This window comes from Alligator mississippiensis, chromosome 6 (genome assembly GCF_030867095.1).
Source record: "Alligator mississippiensis isolate rAllMis1 chromosome 6, rAllMis1, whole genome shotgun sequence".
In the NCBI taxonomy this organism is placed as follows: domain Eukaryota; kingdom Metazoa; phylum Chordata; order Crocodylia; family Alligatoridae; genus Alligator; species Alligator mississippiensis.
In genome coordinates, this window is record NC_081829.1 from 59,079,888 (window position 1) to 59,097,598 (window position 17,711).

General features: G+C 42.0%; 1 protein-coding gene across 2 annotated transcripts; it reads left to right on the forward strand.

Annotated features, from left to right (window-relative positions):
* Nucleotides 1-13: 13 nt before the first annotated feature.
* PPA1 (inorganic pyrophosphatase 1) lies at nucleotides 14-17,680 on the forward strand. 2 transcript variants are annotated; one of them, XM_006265061.4, is made up of 11 exons: nucleotides 15-153; nucleotides 2,983-3,047; nucleotides 7,883-7,936; nucleotides 8,892-9,011; nucleotides 10,790-10,876; nucleotides 11,211-11,337; nucleotides 11,548-11,675; nucleotides 13,310-13,395; nucleotides 13,640-13,709; nucleotides 15,697-15,736; nucleotides 17,293-17,680. In XM_006265061.4, the coding sequence occupies exons 1-11, from the start codon at nucleotides 90-92 to the stop codon at nucleotides 17,322-17,324; spliced, it is 873 nt and encodes a 290-aa protein (XP_006265123.1). In that variant the 5' UTR covers nucleotides 15-89; the 3' UTR covers nucleotides 17,325-17,680. The 2 variants fall into 2 exon arrangements, with proteins under 2 accessions (XP_059585898.1, XP_006265123.1); XM_059729915.1 differs by lacking the exons at nucleotides 15,697-15,736; nucleotides 17,293-17,680 and adding an exon at nucleotides 14,137-15,690 and having other exon boundaries at nucleotides 14-153.
* The last annotated feature ends 31 nt before the right edge of the window (nucleotides 17,681-17,711 follow it).

A 17,711-nucleotide genomic window follows, 5' to 3' on the forward strand; every position in this document is an offset into this window, starting at 1 on the left:
AGGCAGCCCAGCGCCTGCGCAGTAGTCACCGCGTGGGGAGCGGCTCTTTGGCGTGCGCGCGGCGGAGCGGGAGCGGGGCCGGTTGCGTCATGAGCGGTTACAGCGTGGAGCAGCGCGGCGCCGCCAACAGCCTCGGCTACCGCCTCTTCTTCAGTGAGTGTGGCCGGGCCGGGCCGGGCGCTGCCGGGTGCGGGGCGGCTGCAGAGCGGGGCACGAGGCAGCAGCGGCGCCCCCGCCGGGCCTCCTGGCTTCGGATCCAGGGCGAGGGCGTGTCGTCCCCATCGAACAAGAGGGGGCCCTCGGCTTGGATTTAAGCGTGTGGCGGGGGCGTGCAGGCGGCTGCCCTGCGGGAGCTCCAGCAGCCGGCCGGGGCTGGAGGGGGCAGGTGGTGCGTGGGGGGCAAGTGGTGGGACCGGCAGGGAGGAGCTGGGGGCGGGGCGAGGGGCATGGGTCCAGCTGCTCGGTTTTTCCAGCCCCTGCTCCCTCTACTGTAACCCTGGCTGCCCCCCTTGTCCTCCTGCAGCAGTTACAGAAGTGTGGATGGGGGGGTGCTTACAAATATAAGACAGCTCTCCGATAGTCAGGTTCTGTGCATGGAAAATCATAACAAACTTATAAATTCTTTATGTATAACATCTAATTATTGAGGAAGCATCTTAAATCCAGAGTAATCTTGCATTCGGGTAAATATGGTGAGTGAGTACTGATGTTAACAGTAACAATAAAGAGATAGTTTTAATAAAATAAGACTTTTGAACTTTGTTCTGTTTGTTCACTGGAACTTTACCAAGTGACTTTTGTGACTTCTGGTGACTTTTATGTTGACCTTTGCCTAGAGGCTAGCTAATAACATTGCTCCTGTATAATGAAGCAAGTAAGAGGCATCTGGGAAAAAAGGATGCCCATGAGATTGAAACCATTAATTCTGCCCTCTCTGCCCCTTCCCTCTGTCTGTTCCATGTAGACTGTTAACAGCAATGCTCTTTCTGTTGTGGCTTAAAGTCCCTACTGTGGACTCCAAACTCAACCTGCAGCAGTGCATGAGACAAAGTGGACGTGGCTCCAGAGTAAACTAGTATTTTAAACATTGTCAGCACTCTGTTTACTGATGGTTCTGGCCACAAAGCTTTTAGTAGTAGCCTGTCTTACCTCAAAACCAGATATGGTATCATGTAGCAGACAAATAGTCACTTTCACTGAGTATTTTTAGCTTTATACGAGATATGCAATCATGGGGAATACACAGGGTTGGGAAGATCCTGCCTATTTACCTGCAGACTAGTCTGGAACTGCCATCAGAACCTCACCTGCTCAACAGGTCTGAACTGAGGGTTGTTGCCATTTTGGAGAACTGCCACTGCAGAGCCAGAGGAAGTAGGAGGGAGTTAGGTCTATTAATCTTGGCTTGTGATCATGGTTAGTCTTCAGTAGGTAGCGCAAATCTATGGAAAGGCATCTTCATAGCTAAAGTACTCTTCTACATCTTAAAACCATTTACTTGCTGGGAGGTCTAGAGCATTTATGGGGAAAAAAATTAGGATACTGTCATATTTATACTGAACTTTATACACCTGTGCTAACAGCTTTCTCATTTGAGTGTTTGAACTACGCACATGAATTCTGTTTCTGCATTCTGTTTCACTGTGCTGTAGCTGGTGAGAAGCAGGTGGTGTTTGGTAATAACTTTTCTTATTGGACTAACTATAGCTGGAAAAGTTAACAAGCTTTCAGGAACAAAGGCTGCTTACAGACATTAAAAAAGAAAAAACGCACTTCATCAGAAGAAGCCTCTTCTTCATCATGCCTCTTCTGGGCATGCGCAGAGCTCATCATGAGAATGCACTGAGTTTAAAGTAAAGCACAGTTTTTTTTGGTTTGGTTTGGTTTTTTAATGTCTGCAAGCAGCCAAGATGCTCTTCCTTAGGTCTGGTAAAGAAGCACATACAATCTTGGATAAATACCAGGTAGAACTATTTATTTTTGCTTAACTCCATTATCTAAATAATTATTGTATATTCCATACACTGTTATGGCTACAGCATCACTAAACACTACTGTAGCTAGTGAGGCAGGAATAGAAGCATAAACATAAGTACTTTGAAAAGATGCATTCATTTACTTCCTATGTACATGTACCAAACTTATTTGAAAATGTGCAGCTATTACAGAGACCCTCTGCAAAGAAGTAATTGGGGTCTTGAAGTCATAGAACCATAGAAGTAGGGTCGGAAGGGACCTTGTAGATCTTCAAGTCCGACCCTATGCCTGGGCAGGAGGAAAACTGGGCTCAAATGACCCCAGCCAGGTAGGCATCAAGCCTCTTCTTAAAGACCCCCAGGGTAGGAGCCAGCACCACTTCCCTTGGAAGTTGGTTCCAGATCCTAACCGCCCTAACTGTGAAGTAGTTCTTGCGGATGTCTAATCTAAACCTACTGTCCAACAACTTGTGGCCGTTATTCCTTGTTATCCTGGGGGATGCTAGGGGAAACAAGGTCTCCCCCCAAACCCTTCTGGTCCCCCCTAGTGAGTTTATAGACGGTCACCAGGTCCCCCCTCAGCCTTCTCTTGTGAAGGCTGAACAGGTTCAGGTCCCGTAGCCTCTCATTGTAGGGTCTGCCCTGCTGTCCCCAGATCATGTGGGTAGCCTTCCTCTGGACCCTTCAATGTTGTCCACATCCTTCTTGAAGTGGGGTGCCCAGAACTGGACACAGTACTCCAGGTGTGGCCTGACTAGTGTCACGTAGAGGGGGAGGACACAAGTCATCTTGTGTTGTATTGAATGAAATGTAGAGTTTTAGACTCCTGGTTGCAGCACTAGTTATAACAGTAGACTGATTTTTTTTTTTTTTTAATCTGACACTAACCTCACTGTTACTATGTCAGAATGTTGAACCTAAGCTATGCATTCAACCAACTCTAAAACCATAATAAGCTATCTAATGCCAGCATAGTAACCTATTTGTTCTTTTTTTCCCTCCCCAGAAAATGATAAAGGACAATACATTTCACCATTCCATGACATTCCAATATATGCAGATGCTGGCAAGGTAATGTATATGGCTACATTGAGACCTGCAAACTCTAGTCATTTAGGGTGCCTGTAGACATGCGGGGAGGCTGCTCCGATGCACTGTAATTATAGTGTGTTGGAGCAGACTCAATTAATCGAGTCCACTGGAGCATGCTAATTAGCGCGCTCCAGCAGTCTCTGCATCTCATGTATCAGAATCCCTGTGCTTCAAAATGGTGGTGGGGCACTTTAACCATAAAGATTGCGTGCCTCCCAAGGCTGGGGGGGCACAGCAACTGCCTGCAAGTGACGGCAACAGGGAGCCCGTGCAGGTGGCCTCAGCAGCGAGGGAGGAGGGTGGCGAGTGATCAGTGACTGCCCACAGATGCAGTTGAGGGTGGTGGCATGGCAAGCAGGGACTGCCTGCAGGTGCCGCCGGCAGCCAGTCTCAGGGGGTGCATGTGCACCCCTTACCAATGGCTTTAGGTAAAGTTTGTTTGACAAGATGCTGTGGGTGCTTTAATCGTGACCTGCATGAGGCAAGATGCATGTAGTTTCTCTTTCATGGAAGGGCTCTGTGGGGAAGGCATGTGGTGTTGACATCTGAGTTGAGTGATTACACAACAGAAGCTGATGGTAGCTGGGTTCTTTGGGTAAACCTGATATATTTTTATTAGACCAACTCAGATAGTTGGAAAAATTCTTCTTAGCAAGCTCTTCAGGCTGAGGAAGCATCTGCAGATGGTGTATGCTCTTCCTGGATGGAATGCATAGTAAAGAAGTCAGAGGCTGGTATGAATGCAAGAAACCAGTCTTTGAACATGTAACTGAAGAGTCAGTGGGTAAGACAGGTTGCGGGTGGGGGCTGAAGGTAGCTGAGCACTTAATCAGTGCAGTTGCCATTTGTTTATTGAGCAACCTGGCTTCAGTGAACTTCATCCATTCTCTACAGTGGCAAGTAAAACACTTGTGTAAATGTAGTTTCAAATTGAATTATAATATGTCTACCCTAGAACAAGTTTGGTATTGGTTTTGGTGCGTGAGGAGAAGGGGAAGAGGCACCGTTCTGTTAGCAAACTATTGGTTGATTTTTCTTAACTTAAATGTGCAACCAGTTTTGATTACAATCTTATGATAATTGTTTTGCTTTATGGACACGGTATATTAAGATCACAGTCTTTGAGTGTTTAATACAAAATGTGATTCAGAAGTGAAATTAAAGCCCCGTGTCCTGTAAATTGCCCCTGGTGAGCTGAATACCTCTGCAGAATTTCACCAATGTCATGTGAGCCACACACAAAACTAAGGCCCTTTTTTACTGAGCCACTGTGAACCATAGATGAAAAAACTGTTAAATGGGTGTGGAGGAAGAGATTTAAGACAGCCAATCTTGTACCATTGTGTGAAAAGGAATTGTATTGGATTTCTTTCAGTCCATGTAATGTTTAAATAGTTTGTTCTCTTGGAAAAGGATTTTTATCTTGGGGGTGGGGAGAAAGGAGTTGGGGGGGAACTGTGTGGGGAAAAATATTAATCCACTGGTTTTGTAAATGTGCTATACAGCCCTTTTCTGCTGAATCTTGATCTTCAATGCTGCATTGTCCTTAAGTACTGTGATCAGACAGTTAAGGCTAAATTCTCAGCTGTGTAAAGTCAGCTTTGTGTCAGTCACCCAATACAAATCCATTCTAATGTCAGTTTAACCAGCTACTGGAGATCCTCAGGGTGCGTAGGATGACTTTCTGCCCTGTAATGCTAAGTGTGTAATAAGCCTTTTAGGCTGTTGGAGTCTGCTCTACTTACGTGGCTGCTCTAATTTATGTTTGTGGTCTGGTCAAGAACAAGAGGGTTTTAAGTTAGTCTTGCTGCACCTTTCCTCCTTCCTGCACCTGCACTGAGCATTCCTCAGTGGTGGTTTGGGATCTAGGAACGATACATCTCCAAACGATCTTTCATGTATGTATTGCTCCCAAGGTTTATAGGGCTATAGTTTGACAGGATTAAAAAAGTCTAGTATTGCTGTAGAGATGGAAGTGAAACAATGTGACCTAAACCACTTCTGCTGCTATAGTACTTACTGATGCTCGTGGGAGTACCACATAGGTCAGATCATAATAGAATCCAGAGAAAAATTCATTCTGCATTTCATAAGGATTTAATAAACCATAAAATTCTATCAAACTGGGCAATGGCCATACCCAGTACTGCTTAGTAAAGATGTTGGATTTAAGTAGGAATTGTTGCCATTTTTTCACCTTTTCCCACCCATCATGAGTTAAATGATTGTCATTCCCATTGTACAAAGTAACTTGTATGGCTTAAGTTTACAGAGAGAATCTGTTAATTTAGTAGTGATTTGGATGATAGGATTGAGTGCACACTTAGTAGGTTTGCAGATGACACCAAGCTGGGTGGAGTTGCAGACACTCTTCCTGAATATATGAAGTGAAAGCCTCCCAACCTCTCTTTGGACTGGTGTGTTAAACAAGTTCTTAAAATCTATCAGTAATTTTCCTCCTTCCTCTATTATTTGGTTTGATGGTGAAGTAGTACATACTTACAGGGGGTTATTTTCTGTGCTCATAAATTAATGATAGTGATATAAGAGAAGGAAACAGAAGAAAGGTGTGGATAGAGTCCACTGGCTATCTTTCATTTATTACAGTAAAGACTCTTAGTCAAAATATCTGACTAGTATTTACCTGCACTAGTATCATTCTGACGCAGATGGCAGTTTTCCATATTCTGAGAGATGGTGTCATACATTTAAGAGGAAGATGAGCAGGGAAAAAAAGCCCTCTCGTTTATAGAAAGCAAGATTTCATGTACTTGAGCCATGTTCTACATGTAACCATTGTGCACCCCAGAACAAATAACGAGCATGATGTGAGGATGTTGGTGTACTAAATGATAAGATGCATTTTGTAAGTTAAGACCACTTGTGAAGCAGTATATGCTAACTTGGGTGAAAAGCAGGGTTTTGCCTATTGTACTAACTTCAAAAGCAAGTATCTGGAAAGTAATGAAATGCAAATAGGTAGTGCTTCACTGCCTTGGTCTTCATGGAATTGGGTTGAAGATGAACTGGGAAGTGTATTCGTGGAAAGGTGACTAGCTGCTTCTAGGCTGGGTACATTTCCCTTGATAGTCAATCTTGGATAAAGCACTTGGCACACTGCCAGTATGTCTGTGGGGTGAGAAGTCATTAGTGATCGATGTTGTAGGGTCTAAACTATACAGTAGAGTGCTGATCATATTAGAGTATTTTCTCTCTCTCTATTGCAGGAATACTTCTCCAGGGAATTTTCCTGGTCATTATGCAGGTCAAGTAACAGCTCAGTTAGGGAGCCCAGTTTAGGGCAAAAGGTTAAAGTACTGTCTATTCACTTAAGAGTCTTGTGCTTTTAATCCTGGTATTTAAGATCTTGGAAGGATTATAACGTGTCCCTCAGTCTAGGTTCTGAGAGATGGTGACCTTGTCTGGACAAGGATTCCTGCTCTCATAGCAATTAATGTGGCCTTGCAGTACCTTCGTGTATTAATTGTGTATCCTACGTGATAGCAAACTTTCCCACTTTCTTCCCAAATATCAGTGGTTTTTGTTAAGCAAGCAAGCTTTCAGAAACTGTCTATCTTCAAGGGAAGACAGTTGCATACTCCAGTTCCCTTTTGCACCATGCAAAAGCCAGTTTATAACTCTGTCCACATAAACACTGAGCAGCTGCATTTTGCCTTGCTCTGATTAATTTAATTTCCCCACTAGCAGATCTAATTCTTCTCTTCTGCCTATTTGTGTATTGTTCTACTACTAATGAAGCACCAGGAGTTTACAGAGAGCCCCAGTAGCAAATTCCCACTGCTGGAGGGCTTGAACAAAGTCTGTATGGTAACTGCTATGTTAACGCAGTTAACTGACTCTGACATATACCAGTATAACAAGTCCCTTTCACCTGTATAATTTTTTTTTTTCCTGAACTGTTAGTGCTGCTTGTCTGAGGGCTTAGAAGGATTGCTTGATGCTATGCAGCCAGAAGCTGCAGGTGCTCAAGTTTTTTACTTAACTTTTTGTCAGTCTTATTTTTTTTAGGGGAGAGAGCCTCTGGAGGGAGAGGGACTCTAGTGTTAGTACAACTTAATGGGAGTCATCAAATCCCACCTATAGTTTCAGTACTTAAAGAGACAGTTGTTAATCTCTCATACTACTTGTGTATGCCCTGCTGAACATGTTCTTTCTATATAGGAAACTGCCTTACAGACAACAATACAGGGTACCTTTCTACTGTTAGGGCTACCTTAAACTAAATCCCTTAGTACTGGGGTTTTTGGGCATCAAGAACACCATATAAATATCTGGCTTTTAATTGGATGATTTTAGTTTTTTGAAGTTTAAATGCTCTTTATTAAATATTCAGGTTTTAATTAACTGTCCCAATAACTATACAGATTATATAAATGAACCATTTTGATATCTTCAGGTGTCTAAACTAATTCTTTCTTTTTAGTGCTAAACAAATTGATGTCTATCATGAGATACTAGTTGCTGTGTATAAACCTCTAAACTAAAAAGCATTTCAGGATCTGCCAGAGGCATGGGTAATTTTTAAGGAAAGATCTTTGTTCTACCAATTACTTAAAAACCATTGTCAGGCTATAAAATCCCTTAAAGAGTAGTTATGAATGAAGGAATTATTCTAGTCTGGGTATTGTCTTGGAAATCTCCAGGCTGTGGGGCTTTATCAAAACTTCGACAGGACATAGCAAACTGTTTTAGCGTTTCAAACAAACTGATCTGCAGTGAACTAGTTACATGCCTTTTTAGTATATAGGGTTTACTTATCATTTTGGACTTACTGATCTGCTTCTTGCCTTCAGAATTTGTTCAACATGGTTGTGGAAGTACCTCGATGGACAAATGCAAAGATGGAGGTAATTAGACTACTTTTTTTCTTTAAAGTGAAATTCAGCAAAGAATTGGGAAGTCTCATTGCTTCAGTGATCTTTTAGTTTTATATTGTTAAACACTCTAGATTCTAAAACCTAGAAATGCAAGTTATAAATCTAGAATTATCACAAGCTTTACTGATAACAGAGTAAGCAAATATCGTGGAACTTAAAGCTCCGTAAGCAGAGAGAACTGGCCCAATAACAGTGGCAGACTGCCAATTAATTGCAGTGTGTGGACAGTTCTTAATTTGTAAACGTTGAAATGATGTGCTGAATGAGCCTAGGTAGTGAGTAGCTCTTGGCTACTCGCTAGCTAGATTACTCCTGGGGGTGCAGCTACGTTCCATCACCAAGATCTTGGATGGAGCTGTGATCGGAGCTGTGATCCCCTTGCCTCAGCCTCTGACATCCCTTGAAAGAGGATATTTTGGGAAAGGGGTTAACTTCCACCTACCTGCTAGGGGGTTGGAATTGCTACAGGCACATTTAGATGTAAGGAAGAACCAGTACTATAGTGCCTTGTGAGGAGGGCAGGTGCTCAGGGAGTAGCCCTTATGGCTCCTGACTAGTTGCCACAAAGTAGGAGAGCCACAATTCACAAACTATATCTGAATCTGCAACTAAAGTCTTGTCATAGAGTACCAGGACAGTTTGTATTAAGCAACTTCAAGAGGCAAAAGAAATCTATTGTGGAAAATACTAATCTTGTACTAGGGAACCCAAGCCACTAACGAAGTCTTAAGCCATGTTTTGGCATCTGCCTATGGCCAGACTTGGTAGGGCACTGAGAACCCAGTTGTTCAGATTGACCTCGGTGAGAGTTGCTCGGTCTTCAGCACCCATTAATAAATGGATGGGTTCTTAGGTCCTGCTGTCTTCTGAAAATCTTCACCTAGTTTAATAAAAATACTTGCATGCAACTCTTGCCTCTTTTTAGATTGCAACAAAGGATACTTTAAACCCAATTAAACAAGATGTGAAGAAAGGGAAGCTGCGTTATGTTGCTAACGTATTTCCCTACAAGGGATATATCTGGAACTATGGTGCAATCCCGCAGGTATTGTAATGTACATGTATGGTTTGGGATTTTTCTTTTTCTTAGTGGTGAGGAGGGGTGAGGTATTCATCAACCACCATTCTGAATGTATTTATGTAATGTCTAAATGCTACCAAATGAACAAGATACCTTTAAGAAATGCTTGGATGCTTATCTTGCTCGGGTGATGTGACGCCACCTTACTTCCTGCCCCTTGGGCAGGGGGCTGGACCCAATAATCTCACTAGGTCCCTTCTAGCCCTAACATCTATGAAAGTCTATGAAGATCTTCTAAAGCAGAGGTCAACTATCTGGCCAGTGGGCCAGATTTAGCCTGCAGAGCTGGGGGGCTTCTGTGAGAGGGCTTTACCAACATGGCAACTGTGTGGTAGGGAGTAGTAGTGGCATGGGGGAAGCGGATTGCAGTGGTACAGGGACCAGGTTGGAAGTGTTAAAGCAGCCTCCACTCCAAAACATTGCTAAGTAGGTACATCACAAACAGGTCTAGGGAGGTGATATTTCCCCTCTATGCAGCATTGGTCAGGTGGTAGCTGGAGTACTGCATCCAGTTTTGGGCACCACACTTCAGGAGGGATGTGGATGTGGATGGCCTGGAGAGGGTTCAAAGGAGGACCAGTTGTCTGGTTAAAGGCCTACAGAAAAAACCCTGTGTGGACTGATTGGGAGACCTGAACCTCTTCAGCCTCCACAAGAGGAGAAATAGGGGATGCAATGTTTACCAGGGCATCTGTTGGAGTAACTAGAAATAATGGCCACAAACTGGAAGATAACAAATTCAGATTGGACATCAGGAAAAAATATACAATGAGAGTTGCCAAAATATGGAATAAACTTCCAAGGGAGGTGGTGCTGTCCCATTCCTTGGAGGTGTTTAAAAGGAGATTGGACAGACACCTGGCTGGGGTCATCAGACCCCAGCACTCATTCCTGCCCAGGACAGGGGGTTGGACTCGATCTAATAGGTCCCTTCCGACCCTACATCTATGAAACTATGAACCACATGCTGTAGATCCATTCAGACTGTATTTGCAGTAGCTAATGAGAAATTTTTAGATACAGCACAGATGATTACTAGTAGAAATCTCAAGAGAGAAGTAGGTATGCAGTTTACAGTGTAAACAGGCTTATGCAGCTCCTAGAACAAAAGAACCATCTAAAAACTAGACTTGATATTTAGCCTCTAGGATGAGTTTAGAGGGGATACCCCACTCTAAAAAAGGAATTAATGTCAATGAACTATGCCTTCTATCTAACCGAGTAACCCACTTAAAGGCAGCAATACACTATGTATCATGGGTTTCTCTGAGTTGTCTAGCCATTGCTGTAAATTCAGAAGCCTTTTGCATCCTGAAGGAAGGATTGAGGACAGAGGCTATGCTGGATGTTGGCCAAAAAATAAGAGTTCTGTATTAAAGCTAATTTTCTGTATCCTTTCTCTATCCAAGAGGAAGTTGTAAAAGAACTCCAAAAAAAGACGCCGGGGGAAGGAGTGGGAAGAGAGGGAGCAGAGAGAGAAAATGAATGTAGGAATGTGGTTTTCTGAACCCAGAGTCCCCTAATTTACGGAAACTGGTTAAATATAAGAGGAAGCATATGTAAGTACCACTTCAGCAGCATCAAAACTGACTCTTCTCACTGAAGCCCAGTAGGTGCAGCAGTCCATCTTAAGTAAGCCTCTTCACAAGATTATTTCTTCTTACCTGAATTAAACCTTGAACCATCCATTCACTAAATTTTCTTTTGGGGGATGGGGGTTATGGCTCTCTCTTGCCTTGTAGACATGGGAAGATCCAGGTCATAAAGATGAAAATACTGGCTGTTGTGGAGATAATGATCCAATTGATGTGTGTGAAATTGGAAGTAAGGTAACTGCATAATATTTATCTCTTTTAGAACTGTAATCATAACTATCTGATTTCAAAGACTGCTGAATTTTCTGTCTTTGTTAATGTTTCAGTTAATGATCAGATACCAAAATGTGTCATCTTAACCGCTAACTTGAATGATATGAATCTGTGAATCAAGCTAATGGTCAACCAGTAGTGTGGCTTTGAATCACTGATAAGATAGAGCTAATCTCTTTAGTGTTGTATGCCCTTATAATATTTTAGGGTGTTTAACTATTGAATTGTGAGTTCTTTTTGGCCATCTCTGAGCACCTTGGTGCACATAACTGATAATTTCACCTTAATTTCATAGGTATGCTCAAGAGGAGAAGTAATCAGTGTGAAAGTCCTGGGTACACTTGCACTGATTGATGAAGGGGAGACAGACTGGAAAATAATTGTGATCAATGTTGAAGATCCTGAAGCAGCCAAGTATAATAGTAAGTATGACAGGAGGGAACAGATACATATTTTGTTGGGGTTTCTTTGGCATTGTGGGGTGTTTTCTTATTGCAGTATAGTAAACCTGTGAAAAGTTGATTTAACCTTACATCCACTAGAATCAAAGATAAATGGACAAAAGAATTGCCTGTAGCACTCTTAGATGGTCCCTATTTATGTGTTTTATATAAGGGTTTTTATTCTGTTAGATATTGATGATGTCAGAAGGATGAAACCTGGATACCTAGAAGCTACTATAGACTGGTTTAGAAGGTACAAGGTACCTGATGGAAAGCCAGAAAACCAGTTTGCATTCAATGAAGAATTTAAAGACAAGGTAAATGCCTCATCTGTAAGGCACATTCTGATTGTTCATCACAGTGTAGCTTGGTGAAGATGTATAGGTGGTTGCTGGGAAGAATTAAATACTTAAACATTAAATCTCTTATCCAATTTAATTTTTCATCCACAGGGCTGGACATTACTCATTGTATTCTTTTTCCTAGTACTCTAACAACATGCCTTATTTTTCCTAGCGTGAATTTGTATGTTGACAAAATAGGAATCAAATGCTCAAAGGCAATACAATTGCTTATCACTACACAGCTGTTGGAATTGGATTAGGTGTATCCACCCCCCACTTCGCCTTTGCCACCCACATGGGTCTTTTCAATATTGGGAGTCTCTGGCATAGAATCAGCATAGTAAATCCCAAGCTTCTAGTAGTGGCTGTCCTGCACCGTAACTAGAACACAGGTGTATAATTTGGTTTCTCTCTGTCCTGCCAACCCTTTCCTTCCCCTCTTCTGTGCCTTGCTCTTGTGCCAGTAGAGCCTGTTGGCAAAGGAAGTAATATAAAGAACCCTTAAGGCCTTATGCCTGGGAATCTGACTTGCATCCAGCCAAGTCATTATGACTTAAGTTTTGTCACCTTTGTGCACACTTTTTCCCTTCAGACTTTATATTGTGCTAACTCTGGCAGTAGCTCTTACTGGTTACTGGAACCTTGTTATTCCTGTGTCTCAAACTGCCTGTTGACTTCCTTGGGGTAAAGATTTTGTCTGGGCATCATTCTTTCATTTTCACTTGTTTCCTGCATCAGTAACATGTTAAATATATTTTTTTAAATATATATTTTTTTAACCATAGTTATGCCATGTTTCATCTGGCTTTGACTGTAATCTCATCATACTACTAGTTCTCCTTTATGGATCTCTTTTTACTGAAGGGCTCCTGTGTATTAGACTGACGCTTAAAAGAGGAAAGAAAAACCTTGAATTCAGATATTTTGAGTGTCAAGTTTCTTTAAACACAAAAGTGCTTAAAGCAATTTTGGCTTAACTGGTAAATTTCCTTTGCTTTAGGTTTAACCACTTTTTGGCATTAGTCTCTAAAATTTAACAGGTGATTAGCTCTTTTTTCCTGTTCTCTATCCCTTTAGGCTTTTAGACCACTCTTGTATAAGGATTTATCATGGCTATTGGGAAAATCAAGGTTAAGTTAGAGTTGACCAACACATGTTGGCAAACTTCGACCTCCCCCCTACCTAGGAAACTGAGGGGAGAGGAAAGATAGATTTGTGTTTTTAAGAGTCCTAGTCTGAGATTTGAAGATCTGGATTCAGTTTTTTAGCCACATCACAAGTTACTTACCTAAGTTTACATGGTATGTTCCCATCTTTAAAATAGAGAAGACAGTTGCATAATCCTTCAGTTTATAAATTGCTTGGAGCAAGCACAGCTTATGTCTAGGAGTTTCTGTTTCTTTACAGTAACCAGCACTGTATCACCCTAATCTTCCTAAAAACTTTAGGTGCCTTCTCTAATACTGACAGAAGACAAAAATACCGGGGGGGGGGGGACCCTTTTTTTTTAAATATCTTCAAAAAGATCTACTTGTAAATCTGTCTGATTCTGATTTAATTTGTTTTTCTTTTATGTGTAATGTGAAAATTTTACTTTTAAATCCTAGGATTTTGCAATTAAGGTTATCAAAAGCACTCATGAATACTGGAAAGCTCTAGTAACTAAAAAAACAGATGGAGGAGAAATCAACTGGTAGGTTACAGCTGCTCTGTTACAAACTTTAAGTTTAAGGTAATGATAATAAAATTTGCCTTCACAGCTTTAGAACTTTGTATTACTCTTTTACAGATACAGTAAAACTGTGATGAAAGCATTGGGTGTGGGTTTTTTTCTTTTGAAATTTGGCAAGTTTACATTGTTTCTTAATTTTTTCCATTGACTAATACACTTGGGGCGAAATGTGTTTTAACATTGTTGAAATTGACCTCTCTTCTAGTACAAATGCAACGGTGTCAGACAGTCCTTTCTGTTGTACCCAAGAATGTGCAAAAGCTACTGTAGAAGCGGTGAGTACAAGTTGAGCTGGATATCTAACACTGCTTCAGTGACATAAAAGAGAAAATGAAAGTGCCTTGGGTTACGTGGTGGCTGAAGAAACTGTTTTGCTATTAGGAATAGCCCATTAAACTTTCTGAAATTATTCTGGATGACTAAACTGAGCACAGACTAACTGTATAAGAATCTGTGTACACAGAAACACAAGTACTGTTTGCCCTTCTAATTCCAGAGTCATTTTTGCCTTGTTAATCTTTCAGAAGAGATTCCACTCCTTAGGTGACTGAAACTCTTAAGGATCTCTCTTTAATATTGACATGATAAGCATTTTTGGAGACATTGGAGATGGAACCACTGCCAAAAGGCACACTTATGATGCCTGAAGTACCTCATGTCAAATGTATTGTTTGGCATTTCTAATTTGCTCTGTTAATCCAGACTTTTAAGCAAGGGAGGAATCCTAGTCCTGAGGTTTCACTGAAACATCCTAAATCTGTGAAGTAACATGCTATCCAGGAACTTCTATTGAAGTGGTGCTAAAGGTGGGTGCATCTACACATGCATATTAATGTGCAGCAATAAACTTTGGAGCATATTGCGTCAGAGTTCATTGCTCCCGGGTGCTGTGTTTACACACGTGCCTGGGACCGCAGCATGTTGAGCTGAGTCAGAGCAGCCCTGGTTGGCAGGGGGACCGGGAGGTTATCCTGCCAACCTAGGGCTGCTCTGACCTGGTTCAGTGTGCTGCAGAGAGGCTGGCTGGGGCATGAGGTTACTCCCGTGCAGGGCTAGCCACCAGGCAATCCCTGTACTGAAGCACCTTTGTGACCCAGCTAGTCCCATCAGCGTCTACATGCGCATTGCTGCATATGAAAAAACTCTGCCACAGGGTGGTACTTATATTTACAAGTACTAACCTGCTGTGGAATTTATTAGTTTCCTGTGGCCTAATAGGGCCACATGTAGATGCTGAGACATTTACTGCGGAGCTAATTATGCAACTAGTTATGCATCTTGCATAAATGTATCCGGTGTGTAGGAACAACCTCGAGGGCATGGGCAAATGTACACTTAGAGTGGTTTTAAAGGGAGATGGGGAGCTGGTGCTCTACAGCATGCAGTGGATTTTACACTGTAACGGTTACAGTGGCACAAAATGGGAGTGATATAAATGTAAGCTAATCTGTTCCAACTTTAACCTTGCTTCATACAGGATTAAAGTTGAAGCAGTGTTCCTACATTGGTATCGCACCCTGTTCCTGCACCTGCAACTGTTACAAGGTACCAGCTGCTGTGCGGTCCCCTCCCATTATGAAACAGTTCCAAATGTACCTTTTCCCTCTCTGGATAAGGACATCCTTCCAGCAGTTTGGATTGGAAGCATAAGACGTTATAAATGCAAACAAAGGTTTACAACATTTCTAAAAACCAGAAGTTGTTGCAGCTGTGAATTGCCTGGAATATTGTGAGAAAATAATTTTTTATTGGAGTTGTCACCAGCTAGAATACTTTTTTGTCTTGCTTCTAACTGAGTAAGTAGAAAACTCTTGTGAGTATTGAGCCTTGAACCCAACACTCATTTTAAGGGTCTATTCCAATGCACAGAGTTTTTTCTAAGCTACAGAAAGAAAACAGTGTACACAGTAGCATGGTAATGATGCCTGTTGAGAACACAACTTGACCAAAGTATAGGGGGAAATGAATCACTTTTTCACACAGCTAGGCCTTTGTCTTGCACAGGGCTAGCTCTGTTGCTTTAACTGGAAGTTGAAGTACAGACTACCAAAGGTTCACAGTGTTTAACAAAGTAAGAACAGAGGAGAAAAAAAACAATATTGGCTGGTGTGGATCCCTTCACAGTTAATGAACTTGGATTTTAAAATTTGTTTCATAAAGTAATTGCTTTTCTGTACTTAAACTACTGGTCTCAGATCTTAGTGCAGTCTGAACCGTAATACCTTCCATAAGTGACACCCCTGAACACAGTTGTCATTACAGGTACCACCTTGTGGAGTTGCCAACCCAATACCACCTGAAGGTAAGATTTAAGATACCCATCTCATTCTGAATCCAATGTGACAGTTCCTTTAGGCAACTGTAAGTAGGAAAATAATATGGACTTGATAGCAGAGCTGAACGTTAAATATGGTGCTAAACTGAAGCCAAAGAAAGCTTATGCTTATTAGAACTCAAGGCCTTGTTAGTAGCTACACTATATCTAGAACCAGGGAGTCAACTATTTTAGTCAGGGCACAGCCTCCAATTTTTTTAAATTTAACCAAATTTCTCAACTCATGCTTGAGAGCCACTACTATTGTACTGCCTCTGTTTATCTCAGTGGTTCTTAGCCAGTGTTCCTGTCTAGTAGTGTTTTCTGATAAACATAAAGCAGACAGGAACAGAAACATAAGTTTTGGACCCTGGGAAAAACCCTGCTCCTGTGATAGGATGGGGTGGTCTTATCTGCCTAGGGTGTCCCCACAACTAGCTTCTTCAGCCAGGGTGTGTAAAGGACTACTCCAGCTTGGCCTGACCCCCTCCAGCAGAGCAGTGTAAAGGCTGCTCCATAGCACAGTCTCACTTTTCTGGTTGGGCAATGGAAAGGGCTGGAGCCAGAGCACTCTTGCCAAAGCCCTTTCCAGTCTAACTCTGTATGCTTCTCCCAGGAACAGGGGTGTGGGACAGTCCCATCTCCCCATAGTGTCTGTTTATAGGAGGAGCATATGGATCGGGAACAGCTGCAGGAAGAATGCAAGTTCCAGCTACAGCCCCTGTCATTGAGAACTACTGATCTCGGACATCTGAATAGCTGCCCCCCTGCCTTTAACTCCTAATTGGCACATGTGCAGGTGCTATGAAAATGAAAAATGGAATGTCACAACTCTATTTAGAAGCAAAGGAAATGTCTGTTCTAGCAGATTCCTTTGAGGTTTGGGAGAAGCTCTGAAGGGAGCTGATGATAGCAGAACACTCCTTTTAACCAAAACTGATGTAGGGGAAGGCTTATAGTAGCAGTGTAATTAATACCAATACCGAAGTAAAATGCAAGTCAGCTGAAGAAGTGAAGCTAGGCAAAGGAAGTGAGAGAAGGAAGGAAGTAGCAAATATGACAGTTATCAGAAAAGCATTGCTCCTCTCTCTAGAGAGCTTCTAAAGCTTTTTTTTCCAATTGTTGCCTGCTCTGTTTAAAATATTTGTTTAATTTTGAGCATGCTTGGACATGTAGCTTTATCAAGACTATTCAGTTACTAGTTTATAAATGGGTTCAGGGCTTAATGCCTGTCTGTCTGTGGGCTGCTGCTATGCTGTGCCACAGCAGAGGAGGAAGGCCTGTTCAGCGCTGCATAGGGGTCTTGCTGTGCAGCTCCTTGCCAGCATGGTATGCACTTTGGGGGGGATGCAACCCACTGGTAATCAGATATTGGAGAGCACAGCTGTAAGAAATTTCTTCCTAGTAGCCACCTTGGTGTAGTAGCTTCTATAACACTGAGGTGATATGCAAGTGTGTGGCTCAACTTGACTCCAATGCATAGTAATGATGTGTGTTCTCTCTCTCTCTCTCTCTCTCTCTCTCTCTCTCTCTCTCTCTCATAGTGGACAAATGGTTCTATTACCAGAGAAACTAAGACCTAAAGATGAATCTTAAAATGACTGCACTCTTCCATCAGAAATCATGCCTGCAAAAATAGATGAGCAGTAGTTTCATGTTCCATGGTGGGGGGAAGGTCTTGCATATGTAACTTATTCTAATTGCATATCTGTCAATGATGTGGCTTGTTCATGATGTACCAAGGTCATATAGTGACTAAAAGCAATTATTTGTCTGAAAGGTTCCCCCCCCCCCAACTAGGCAGAGTCTTAAAATAGCCTTGTACATCAAACAGTAGCTGTTTCTGTACACAGATGTGCCCAAATGGGTGTAGAAATACTTGATGTATGTTTACTCTGTTAGTAAAGAATAAAATAATGTTGCTCAGAAATATTCAGTGGATTCCAGCCTCCTTTTTAGCCTT

Excerpts from the sequence above, each read along its gene's own strand:
- PPA1 (XM_006265061.4), top strand. The coding sequence starts at position 90 with ATGAGCGGTTACAGCGTGGAGCAGCGCGGCGCCGCCAACAGCCTCGGC. Across the intron at positions 154-2,982 it reads CGGCTACCGCCTCTTCTTCA|AAAATGATAAAGGACAATAC; the intron begins GTGAGTGTGGCC and ends TTCCCTCCCCAG. Across the intron at positions 11,676-13,309 it reads ATGAAGAATTTAAAGACAAG|GATTTTGCAATTAAGGTTAT; the intron begins GTAAATGCCTCA and ends TTTAAATCCTAG.